Source organism: Barbatula barbatula (genome assembly GCF_947034865.1).
Source record: "Barbatula barbatula genome assembly, chromosome: 9".
NCBI classification, from domain to species: Eukaryota; Metazoa; Chordata; class Actinopteri; order Cypriniformes; family Nemacheilidae; genus Barbatula; species Barbatula barbatula.
The window spans coordinates 7,420,695-7,434,223 of NC_136772.1; the positions used below are offsets into that span (position 1 = coordinate 7,420,695).

The 13,529-nt window shown below is 40.3% G+C and overlaps 1 protein-coding gene across 16 annotated transcripts in view; it reads left to right on the forward strand.

The window, feature by feature from the left end:
* Positions 1-992: 992 nt before the first annotated feature.
* Positions 993-13,529, forward strand: part of caska (calcium/calmodulin-dependent serine protein kinase a) — a 105,884-nt gene continuing 93,347 nt past the window's right edge. For 8 of the 16 annotated variants that reach the window (XM_079465011.1, XM_079465020.1, XM_079465021.1 and 5 more), the window contains exon 1: positions 1,093-1,749. In XM_079465011.1, the coding sequence (XP_079321137.1) occupies positions 1,691-1,749 (59 nt within the window). In that variant the 5' untranslated portion in view covers positions 1,093-1,690. Of the gene's footprint in view, positions 1,750-13,529 lie in introns of all 16 variants that reach the window. The other 8 variants (XM_079465019.1, XM_079465022.1, XM_079465026.1 and 5 more) reach the window with 2 other exon arrangements.

The window sequence follows — 13,529 nt, forward strand, 5'->3', positions numbered from 1 at the left end:
GCTGAGTCAGCTGCCTTCTACTAGCACACCAACATCAATGAGGCTATGATTCAACTGTGTTTTTTTCAAAGGACTCAGACGGTAAATCCACAATGAGAACTGACTGAATGAATTCCTCAATGGACTGAACGCACAAAATCCAATTAGCTCAAGTGTATCCCACCGATCATCAGCAACAGAAATCAATGCGGTAATCCAAAGGCACTAATGTAAAATGCGCAGAAAGAGCCCAGAGCGCATTTACGTTGAATGCTCCACCATTGCCAACTTTAAGTCAACTAGCCGAGGACAGTTTTTTGTTTCCCAATTAATTATTTCATGTACGGAAGGATTCAAATATATGCTGTTTTTTATCCAATTCAATGCTATGGAATCCAATTATGATAGGCCTAGATGGTAAATAATAGATTCAAAGTTATAGTTTTTTTTCTATGTCTTGTTTTACTGTGTAGCCTACAATGTCTACATGGATGTGCTGGTTTCCTCAGAAGTCAGAAATAAAGTGTCACTCAACCCTCACGACGAATCTTTCTTTTGAGAACTGCAAGTCAATAACTGTAAAAATAGTGTTTTACATTTTTTCTGAATTTTTTGTAAATCATAAAAATTAAGGAATAGCAAAAATTTAAATTTTTAAATGTAGTTAGAATACCACGATGACTAAAGAGCTCACGCTGTAGCATTAACCATTACAGAACCTTGTTTTGTAATCAAATGTAATGAACCGATAAAGTTGTTGACATTATTGTCCGTATTTTATTAAATTAAACAAAACATCAGTGGCAGGCCGAGCGTGAAGTGGTAAAGACTATCATTTTCACCGATGCGCTGATACATAAAATAGTAACATTAACATATATTTGTATCTAAAGACCTAAGCATGTAAATTGTCGTTTTTTTTTGTTTACCGCTTTGCATTTGGAACCTAACTTACACGATGGAACGAAACTGTCACTTCGGCAGATACATACTGACACGCCTGGACGTCATTTTGGCTCAAGGGGTCGTGCTGCGCTACATTGGAATTCCGGAATAGAAACGTCCTGCTGGAGCCAATATGGCGTGAGGCAATCCAGTTTCATAACCTCGAGTAGGAGGAGCTTGGGTTTTCTGGAAGCTGGGAGCAGCAGCGCTGGAGTTATCAGGGAGAATTAGAGCAACGGAAAAACTGCGAGTTGGGGCGGCAAGCGCGAGCCTTGCGCGCGGGTATAATGAGTGGGATCAAATAATCTGCGCAGCTTCATAACATTGCTTGGAGCATTTTGTTATCGCAGAAACGACGTGTACTTGTTTTCGGGGGGCTCGACAGAGTCGGTTAGTTAGTGTAACGACGACTTGGTTTCGCGACTTCAACGGCGATTGTTGTGGAGTTCTTCATAGCGTTTGTATTACCTCAGCCTCGAGTGACTGGATTAACGGGGCCGGGAGAGAGGGAGGAGAAGGTGGGGCAGAGTGAGTCGAACGGACCGAGAGCTCACTACTGTCCGCCCGCTTTAGCCGAACCATCAACGGATCTTTTTCTGTTTCGCGTAAACCCACACGATCCTGACATTTTTATGCGAGTCGGAGAACGATATCAGCGGCTGTCAATCTTTCACCGCGCACTCTGAAGTGTCTACGCTGCGGTGCGACGTAACACGCTGATCCGGATTTTTGGGGGGAAGTGTAAATTCCCCGGTCTTGTTGGACCATGGCCGACGACGACGTGCTCTTTGAAGATGTTTACGAGCTGTGCGAGGTCATTGGCAAGTAAGTGACACGGTCTGACCACTTTAATAATGGCATACGGGCAAATGTTCAGCTGTTACTCGAGCTTTGTCTTTCAGCGTTTTGTGTCTCGTGTCAGGTTGAGTGTCAGTGATGTAATAGTTGTCAATGCATTAGACTGTTGGGCTGCATTGCTGGTAATGACAGTTTAATTTAGCAGTAAAAACTGCACGTTTTAAGCATGGGAGAGGAATGGGAGTGTTGGATGTTGTCAGATAAGAGACGTCTCTACTTTTTTTGTGCAGGTAGAGGGCCATTCAAGACAAGCTTAGAAAAATAGAGGTACTTAGTCTGCATAGTTATATCATCTGGGATGCACAAACAGTCCTTTTAATGGGGTGAACTTGTCGTCTGGTTTTTAAGAGTTTTTGAAAAAATATCTGAACAGGGTTTGCTTGCAACCATTATTGATGATCATCATTGCGTATCATTTACTTGTGTTATTTGACCTATAGTTATAACTCAAGATTTCGTATTTTGATATGCATTTACACTCTATTGTTTTGCTGTAAACCCTGAAATGTGTTTATACATTCAGAAACAACATTAAACACAAAATATGCTCAAGTGACAGTTTAAATCTTATTTGAGATTACGCAAAGGTAACGCAGCACACATGTGGCACACATGCATGAAGTATATAGGAATTGAACCTTCGTGGGGATCTAACATTATGGGTGTTAACGTTTTCTTGATTTAGTGTTTTGTTAGGTCAAATTACGAGTTTGGTGACTTTAAGAGCGGGAGTGAGACAGTAGTCGTGGAGGGCACAGCCCTTACATGTACCAGCAGGCCTGGATCCTTTTCATTTAAACTGTAGTAAAATGCCATATTGTGCCAATCCTTTATGAGACATTCTAATGTTTTTAACATACAACCAGCATATTAAATATGACTTGTGTCACAGTTTACACGTTTTTGCTCCCCAAATGTTTGATTTTTAACAATCACAATAATGTTCATTTTAAGATCATGTACTTAGAACAGCCAACATGGTACTTTGGTACTCTCACTTTGTAATTACAAGCAGTTTGATACATGTAGTCTGTCATAATAACAAAACACCATAGAGTTACCCCACTTACTGTGGTGGATCTTGTCTTAGACTTTGCTTGGGGAGATATTATATAGATTTGGGTACAGTAAACATATGTCACACAAAACTAAAGCCATGCAGAAGGTTTTTTTTGTATAAACATGGAGACTGACAGAGATTTTCATTATATGTATGGAGCTATGTAATATTTGATAGTAGCCTGCTTTTGCATATTTGTTTTGCCACAGAATGATCTATTTTACAATGTTGCACGCACACAGGCTCAAATCCTTGTTTCTTTTTGTGGGGCTTGTTGCTGTCTAAGTGATCCACTTTCTTGTATTGTGCCCACCTTGAGGACTCATGCTGGTGTTTGGAGGTAAAGAGGATGCTGTCCATTAAGCACATACACATACACAGTCTCTGCTTTTTTCCCTAGGCCGAGTTCTGTAAGCGCAATAAAAATGTGTGTTAGTGTGTAGAATGCTGCCTTTATGTCTTTTATTATAAACTGCAAATATAGCACAGGACAAAGGGTCAAGATGAGTGACCAAGCCGTTCTGCAGTGCCATATTTCACTGTTACATTGTGTCTGGCCTCCTGCTCTGTTTGTCGAATACTGAACACCTTAAACTTCCAAGTTAGCATTTATAATGTTAACCAAATAATAACGGACAAATTTATCTTAGTTTTTTTCCCCTTAAATTTAGTGCAGATGTTTTCGGGGGAAATGGTAAGCCTCTTGTTTGAGTTTCTAAAAGCCTGGGCAGATGGCTTTGCAAACTGTTAGGCGTGGCACTAGTTTTATGGCGAAGCACAGGCGTAATTATAAAACAGGGATGAATTTAGTAACTGAAGTTGGCTGCCTGTGTGATGTTGTTGGTCATTTGCAGTATTAAACATCCAAGTGGTGGGCTCTGAGTACAGACTGACTGTTTTGTTTAGTGAACTAAAGCTTTAATAGTCTCAGAATGATGCCAGAGCGACATAGCCGTCTGTTTGAGATTTAGCTGATGCATGAAACAGTCAGCGAGCAGCTCAAGCAAGAATCCTATCCTCAATGTGCTGCACAGCAGTTTTAGCTCTGTTGGTCCTGGTGTTGCCACCTTTAAAACTTAAAAAGTCTTAAAGGCGGGGTGTTCGATTTCACTTAGCCATTGGTGATGTTCAAATCACCAACCAAATACACCCCACCCCCATATTTCACTTTCGTCAGCGCTCGGCTCGACTAATGTCCATCCTGTGCACCTTACTGCTGATTGGCTACAAGGTTGTTTTGATACTCGGCCCGACTTTGTCTAAACAAGCGTAATTCGGAAATCGGACACCCCGCCTTTAATTCCGGAAAAATGTGGTAAAGCCCGGGAACGTGCATCCTGGTTTTGGCGAAACTTGATTTGCTGCTTTAAGAAATCTATTCATTTTACAGCCGTCTTTTGTTCAGAGAGAGGAACATCCATACATAACCCTGACACTTTGCCTGCGGGTTTGTCCCTACCGTGCAAATCAGACATTCTTGTGGCCTAATAAAAGCCACACGATTTTGGATCCTGTTGTGAAAAGCAGCAGATTGACCTTCATTTATTCCTCCAACCCCCTGCAGAAATAAATGTTCTAATGAAAGCAAGAGCAACTACACATTACCCTAAACCCCTCAAAACACGTTAACATGTTCACGATGGTTCTTATTATTTTAATAGTGTTAATAGGAGGTGATAATAAGGTCAGTAGGAGTGTGTGTCACTGACTTTGATTTGAGGCTGACTGACACACTGACCCAGATGAAAGGATAAGCAACATCGAACTGCTGTTCGTGAGCATCTAGCTTTGAGCAAAAGGTGGGGAGCCTGATTGAGTTTGACAGTGTTGTGACTTTCTTCAGCTTTGTGTTAGGAGTTGAGCTTTGGCAATCTGTGCCATAGTAAACGTGTTTGGCACCTTGTATTCCTAATTACCAAATAATACTAAAGCTGTACTAAATATTAGATGCCTGAGTCTGACTTCAAAGTTGTTAGGGTCATGCACAACATGTGTACTTCTCAAACAACCAAAAGCAGTTTTCTCTGCATTTCATCATATTCCTTCTTTCAGCCCTCATCTTTTTGTACAATGCATTTTATTTGAATTTATGGCGTTGGTGAGAATTTCATCAGCCCGGTCTTATTTAAAACCGCATCGTGAATATAAAGGATAACCAAACTGACAAAGTCTGATAAGCAAGCCCTTTGGAAGAATGTTAAACACCGGTTTCAATTGCGCAACTAAAACACTGTCAGATATTGCCCACACAAAATCTGCATCTGTGGAAAGATTTTCAGGTGCATTTTTTCCCACAGAGCACCCTACCATTCAACATCCCATGGGTTCATTAAATTAACATTTCGGCTAATTTGATTATGTTTCATAATCGGTAGAAGTTTTTCTTGAAGTCTCAGTGCTGTTTATACATTTTACAATGCTTAAAATCTATTGTGTTGAATTTTGGCAAAGTTTTGCATTTAGCTCTCTTTGACTTATTTTATTTGGCAGTGGCTTATGTAGATGCTGTCTTTCAGATCATATTTGTAGGTTGTGCTTGGTTAGAAATTGTGTGTTAATATTTGTTTATGTTCTCTGTACTGTTTTAATAACAGCAGGGTTGAGCACTGATCCATCAAGTTCTAAGAACCCTCATGTCATTCCAAACCTGTATGAGTTTCTTTCTTCTGCATAACACAAAATAGATCATTTCAAGAACGTAGGTAACCAAATAACATTGGACCCTATTCGATTTACATTGATGTGGACACTGTAACAAAGACTCATAAAGGAAGGAAGGAGGCGGGAACTGGCGAACGTAAGACAACTTTTAATATAACAAAAATAAACAATAAAACAAACTTAAAATGACGGTAGCTCCCTCACGGTGGACTGCCGGCAGCACAAACACAATAAAACATCACATAAAGTCAAGGCCTGGTCCTTACTCATCGCACCCTCCTGTTGCTCGTCCTTTTATGCTCCCGGAGCTGACACTCATTATCACTCGTTTCACCTGCCTCGGTTGTTCCCTCGTGGCTCTCGTCCCGCCTTGCTCGTTACAGACACAAAATTTCTCAAAATATCTACTTTTGTGTTCCTCAGGAAACATGGTTTGTATGACACGATGGTTAATAAATGTTGACAGAATATTTAGGTTTTAGGTAAACTATCCCTTTAATGAGATCTACCTCTTAGACATGACAACTGGTCCTATTTTCTTCTGCTGCACAAAGCTGAGCCATGCCGACAGTCCTTCTCAGGTCACCAACTTTGCTATCTTATTAAAACCAGCAGCACACGGTGTTCAATTGCTTTCTTACTGCACTTAGAATTTAAAGATGCTGCCCATGAGAAAAGGCTACGAAGCGGTCATTTTGTGTCAGTGAAGGTGATTGATCGGCAGCAAAAGTGCATTTCCCCCTTTCTCATAAAGGCTAATGCTTTAGTCGTTGGCTGAGAAGAGACACTTCTCTTACCCTGATCACCGCTGCAGCCATGTGAAGTATTGAGTCCACGTCTGCATGAGGCACAGCCTTAGAGCTTGCAGTCTGGCTTTTACTTCTCTGCAGTCTGCAGGTGCCTCTTATAATTCATTCCCACAAAATACAGCATAGGCCCAAGTTTAAAACACTTTGAGAAGCTCATTCATCAGCCTGATCCGATAATCTCTTGTTGTACCTGTTTTATGCAAGAAATGTTCCCCATGTGTGACCACATTATTGATGAAATTAAACAAAGGATGCTTCTTTTAGCAGACTCTTTGCTTGTCTTTAATTTGTACACACCTGTGAGGCTTCAGGCCTATCGTTTTTCTCTCTGAGCCTGTTTAGCCTGTATCGTGTATCCCTTCCTAGGCTTACAGCCTTCCCCTGTCAATCACTGCTGTGTCCACTGCCCCTTAAGCTGCTCTCCGGTAGACCCTGGCCTTTATCTCCGCCTTGATGTTTCACACGACATTTGCCTCATTGACTCTACACAAACAGGTCAGATCGACACCGCTGGAGTTGCTGTGACAGACACTGCCATTTTCAGCTTTTATAAACTTCTTTTTCTTTTTTCTGCCCTCTTTCATGGTGAGCCTTTTGAACTGAAGTCATTTCCTGCTGCTTTGCCAAGATACACAGCAGCCTGGGCCTACAGCTTAAATGACTGGCTTCAATTGAACTATATTTCCTTGGTAACCACTCAGCACTATTTTAGTGCAGCAGTGACTGTGAGGCAAAGTGCATACTGTAGTCCATGAACTGAAGTGGTGCTTGCTTTACAATGACAAACCAATGTGTGTCATCAGCAGGGGTGCTATAATGGAAGTGGTTCTTTAGGTGGCTGGCTGATTCTTATATATGATTCTTAAGTGCTTTTACTTTTATTATTATAATTAATATAACCAATAATTGCTCATAATGATCAATGTATGGTTATTCAAAATAATCTAGAGTAACACTGACTTATGAGTAGGGATGGGAGAACCAGTACTTTTTTGGACCGGTACATAATTGGGTCGATACCAGTCGATAAGCTTCATGACAAACGATACTGGTATCGATACTTGTGTTGTTTTATCTCTATGTATTCGGGTTTTAAATGGCAAATTACAGGCTGCTGCCGGTCATTTTTGCTCAACTTTGCTCAAGTTTGTGTGATATCTAGGGCCATTTGATTTGTCTTCTTCTCAACCCTATGTTGTTTTCTCTGTTTCATTTCCATTTTTGTCATGCATGTAACTCCATAAGTGACTCTGTGTTCCTTGATCACGTGACGTGCGTTTGCTCTGTACTTCGGCCCCATCTCAATCACATCTTTGTTGTGTAGGCACACTTTGCCAGCTCTTGATCCAGTCATATTTATTTCCTAGGCTGTAAAAAACATCTGATGATAGAAAAGATGCACATTTATATTAATCTGTGCACTTTTCTTTTGCTTTGTAGGTTAAGGTTAATTGCACATTTTTTTTTTACATTGTGGAAGCTTGAAAAGCCTTTATTTTCCTCAAATTATTTTCCTACTTTGCACGTTTTCATTGCAGTGTCTGTCTCCTTCTTCTGTGTCCTCTTTCCAAGGAGAGATTTTCAGACTCCATGATAATTGTGAGATTCTGATGCCACGTGATGATAAACAGCTTCTTTTGACAGTGAAGAATGTGGCTTTAGTTCGATAAAGAGCCGAATAAATTTTTCCGAAAACAATTTTTTTGTTTCACGCTGAAAGGCAGATTAAAGATATTTGAACTGATGTTACATTGATATTATTTAGCGTTTAATGTTTTAACTCTTTTGTGGGTCTCTACTGGAACTTTAATTTGCCCTTTAAAGATTGTCAAGGTTGTACCGGTTTGTAGATTCAAGACAGAAAAGTGTGATTGTCCTGCGCGCTCTCTCTCTCTCTCTCTCTCGCTCTCTCTCTCTCTCTCTCTCTCTCTCTCTCTCTCTCTCTCTCTCGCTCTCTCTCGCTCTCTCTCGCTCTCTCTCGCTCTCTCTCGCTCTCTCTCGCTCTCTCTCGCTCTCTCTCTCTCGTAATAGGTAAATCTTCAGATTGTAGGTCTCCATATGGAATGTACAATATGCCTCCCCAGAATGTACAATTTACAGTTGCCATCAGAGGTATTCTGCTGTGTTCAAAGTTATTTTTATTGCTTCAATAAAAATCATGTCAATAACTGACCATTGTACGTAAATCATTCACCCTGGTGATATGTTGCCGGGTTTGAATACGGAATGAAGAATATAAGATCCAAAATGAGTAATTGTACCAACTTCACACTCTGACAACCTTCGTATGTTCTTGAATTAAATACTACACTGACTCAGTCATCCCTGTATAGTATCTTGTTGAAGACATTGAGGTTCTATTGCATAGTTGCCACCGCAAGCTTTCTCCTGTGGTTTTAATACACACAACAGCACAATGTAATGGCTAGTTTTTCAGTCCAATGACAGATCATGTACACTGTTTAGCAGACCTGATCAGATGTCCACATCGACACCAGCGGCACTGATAATGGAGTATTCTTGGGGGACCTCAGATAGCGACTGCAAATTGAACCTTTAATGTGAATATTGGCAGGCGGTTTTCACGCTGACGAAGAGTTTGTTTCAGACCTTGTCTATCTCACTCAATCAGCACCTTTGCTAACACTCCCTTAAACAGTTCTTAGTGAGACTCCAGGCTTTGCTGCTCTCAGTGGCTTTTATACTCTCCCCTTTCTGTTATTAATAAGGTTTATTTAGATCTGTATTTATCTATTTATTGTGATAGTGTCCGCAGAAATAACTTTGAATCCTCTTATGGAGAGACAGAACAAAATTATTTAGCACTGTTCCCCTGGGTGCAAGCTTCCTCTCTGCAATAGTGATTTTTCAAGAAAAATGGGAAGTAATCTCCTGCTATCGCTACAATCAGAGCTCTGCCTGAGAGGAGATACTTCAGTACTCCCCCATCAGCTAACTGATGGATGCTAATAAAAATGTCTTGAGATTTGGCATGCCTCATGGAAATAGGCTGGAAACAGGCTGCGAGCGAGAGTGCTTATTTTCTTATGCTAAACCTTGCCATGGTTTTGGACAGTCCATGCTTTTTATTGCATGTTTGTGTTTTATACCCTTTATACAGATAAAGTTGCGATAAGCGAATCAGGTCTGGATGGAGTCTGCACTTTTTTGGGACAATCTGTGTAATGACATTAAACATGATCAATTTAGTTTCAGGTTGCGGATAGTTGGAAGGGCTTGCTGAAAGCGTAAACAAATTATCCAGCTCATGTAATAAACAAACTGCATGGATGACATGTGTCCCAATTCTGTAGAGATCTAAGGAGCTTTCTGCTGAGTTATCTGTGGGCTTGTTGATGAGTGTCCATGTGTAGGATGTGACATGGCATATTAATAATAAAAAATGTATACATTTAATGAAATGGCAGAATGAACAATAATCGTTACTGCTCCGTGGCTTTCAACCATGGTTCATATAAATATTGTTACAGTAATGTTTCTGTTGCTACTTTTGCAAACCATATTGTCATGGTGCATAATTAGACTAAGTGCTTGTACGGTTGCTTGCTATCTGCCCACATGCAAGATTTTGAGACAAATAACTCTGCAACACTACCCGTTCCTACAAATTATGCTTATGCTTGGCTAGCATCTTTTTGTTATAGTTTCACTGTAAATATATCCCATTCGCATTCATCTTTCACAAATCATCATTCTCTCCTGGCTTGTGTTTATAGGCACAATGAATCATATGATTGAGGCCGTCTGAGTCTTTTTCTGCTTACGCAAAGCAGCAACGTTCGATTTTGCCGGCACTGTTGGACAGATTTTTCTGCAGCACATCCACTGTTCATCCACTGTTTGTTACCGCTGTCTCAGTGGATGGACACAGAAGGTTCAGCTCATGCTTTCTTCACACAGCTAGGCAGTAACAGATAGGTTTGTTGGCCCACAGTCTGACGGCAGCATGTCATTGCAGCAAAAATATGGTTATCTGCTATGGTGTGCTCATTACACACACACACTGTCACTTCTTGTCACTGAGCAGTGTTCTCTGTATGTGGTTGTTCTTTGTCAGTGAAGCAGTTTTCCTAGATCATTCTCACTGGTGGCCTCATTTCTCCACCTACATTCTCTTACCTTCTATACACCTCACGGGTATTTGCACTTTTTTCCCTCTACAAAAAGCTAGCCATTTTTCTCAGTGACTTCAAATAAGAAACAAAGTTTTTTATTTTTAGGGTAGTTTGGGCTAACATGTGTTAACCAGGCGGAACGAGACATGACAAAGCGATCAGCGGAAAAGGCAAGATATTGATTGTCACTTAATGTAAGGTATTTCTCCACTTCCAAAATTTTTTGGGGAAATTCCTTAACTTCTGCAAGGAAAATTATAAAAAGGATGCTCTCTCAAAAGCATGAAAATAAGGTTATAGGGTTGTGCGACATTGACTGAAATCAAGTCTAAATTGATTAATTCTTTCGAACTGACAGTATTCGTCACGAAAACACAAATTAACTCCTCGAGTAACATCACTTCACCAGACTCTGCTTGACTAATGTATTTGTGATCACTGAGTGCTGTTTTTAGTGGACCTTAAAAAAATGCGTGACTGGCGAGCTGGGCGGGACGAGAGCCTTGAGGGAAAGGCGCAAGGCCGGTCACGTGAGTGATAACGAGCGGCACCTGTGCCTGCACCGGTCTCACATCTCTCGTGGAGGAGCTCCGGAAGTGCGAGAGAGGACCAGGCCTGGAGTCTTATGTTGTGTTTTAGTGTGTTCATATGGCTGTCAGTCGAAGTGTGAAAATTCCCACATTGTTCTGATTGGCTGTGGTTTTGTTGAATTGCGCATCATTTTCCATTTCTGAATATACCGAAAAATGACTGGCTGCTGCAATCTTGTTATATCATGCTCGCTTGGCGCAGGGCTTTTGTTAAAGTATGCTAATGAATGCAAATTCTGTATGAACGCAACGATCCCAGTCTTGGTCCTGGAATTCAAGTTTCACTGCCGCTATTACGATTTCTTCATTATGTTTGTCAGACATTTAAGAACAGGGAGCATCGCAGCAATTAGACAACTTTAACCTGCATTCACAATAACCTTCTTATGTGAAAGCATTTTCCAAAGTTGAAGTTCGGCTGTTTTTTAATCATCTTCTTTCTTTATGAGGCTGTTTGAACACCTTTAGTAAATATGACTGTGCCAAAACCCCTCTGGGTTTTTTACCACGACCCAAATGAATGCTTATCAGAAGGCCATGGAGCTGTGTTTTAGTGCAGTGCTAGCAGGCTTGTGAATTTTGTAATTAAACCAGGGGTCTTGTTCAGTGTTTCTCATTAGTAGCTTAACATGTCGCGGCAGGTCCTTAGTAGATTTTTAAAACTTTTCTCACGTGCATTTTCGTCTCATGTGCAATCTTGCGATTCTTGTGGAAAACAAGGCAAAAGATTTGCTTTTGATGATGCAGCACTTTATAGCTTCCTATCGCCATATGGACCCATCTGTTTAACACAGTAGCGTGTAGGGCGTGAAAGGTCGGACACCTGGACTTAATCCCTGGACAGGAAGTGCTGTGACCTCAGTACAGTGATTGTCCTTTGTAGAAATGCAATAACAAGGTTTCACACTCACCACAACAAATATTGATACTAGCACTTCTCTGAAAGTACCCCTATTAGTTTCACTCATCGTGTTTGTCAATATGCAAACTCAGACTCCATTGTTTTGGTTTTCTGGTTTCATATAGATATGAGGTTTACTTTATACGAGTACAGACTTACTTTCTGCATTATACTATTTCTATGTTCCTTTCAAATATTTGCTTTCGCTGTCCCCTTTCAGATAGAGAGACAATCTATTTACAATTGAGATTAAGCGGAGGAGAGCCAGTTTACTCTCCATCTCCAAACCACTTAGACTCTGTCTACACTGAGTTTTCGTTTTCAAAATACTCCTCATTCACACTAGCATTTTCAAGTGTTTCCCAAATGCAGCACCTCCACACCAAAATGTCTGAAAACACTTACATTGATGTACTGTGCATGAGTAAAACATAAAACAAGTCAGCAGGTGTTATTTCTCTCATGCTTAATTTTCTTTCTGCCTTATTATGTCTTGGCAATTTGGAGCAAAGACACAGTTTTTTTTAAATAGATGGACATTGAGATAACTTAGAGATGTTACTGCGTGTAACACAAGACTATAAAGCTGCAAAAGCGAAAGTGAAACTTAACTCATGCCCCGCTGCCAAACAATATCTACGAGTAATTAAATATTCCATCTCCTAAAATGCAATCTAATATATGCATGAACTGACATTAATGCTATCAAACCATAGAACAGCTGAAACAACTGTCACATGATAAGAAAACGCATCATCGTTTTTAAACCCCTCCGTTTTCCTCATCCACACTACAGCGCGAAAAAACGTTTTCTAATGTAACGTTTTTGTTGACAAAAACGCCATCTCAGTGTGGACGAAAGGCCAAAACGGAGAGAAAAAGATGTGGGTCTTACTCTTGAGTTCTAAAACAACACCTTTTAAAAGCATGTTTTTTTTTAACCACATACAGTAAGAGTTTTTGATGGGGTGTCTGTATTTAAGAGGCTTATTAAGCAGCCGATGAACGGGCATAGGGCTTTCTTTTGGCTTACTTGTCATGGAACAGCAAGGTGTGTAATATCGCATCTGCCACTGGCACTTCAGTGTGGAAAGTCTGTATTTATAGAACTTCAAAACAAAGTTTGCATAGTCTTTTTGAGAGTAGTCTCCTATTATGAAGTATTTTAGTTTATATCTTTATCTACTGTTGTAGCATAGAAAACATATGTTGCAGTACACAACACCAGATTTTCCATTTAGACATCTATGTTAAATTCAGGTCACTAACTTGAAATAACTGACAAAGTGTTGTTGTTCTCTGAAGACTGCTAAGTTCAGCATGCTTCTTACATTTGCTTAATTAAAAATGTCTGTATACATGGGCATGCTGGGTTTACTTCCTTCAGGATGTTAAAACTAATAGTAATTAATGGGGTTTGCGGAGGCAAGCATCTCTTTACTATTGATTAGGCTTGTTGCGATATTCTGTGTCACGGGTGATACGCGGTGTCCTCCCGCCTATCGATTACATCACTTCTCCACCGCGGCACCGAAATGTAGTTAAAGACCAAACTACAGTCGCGCAAACTTGTTTTGTTAGTATACAAGC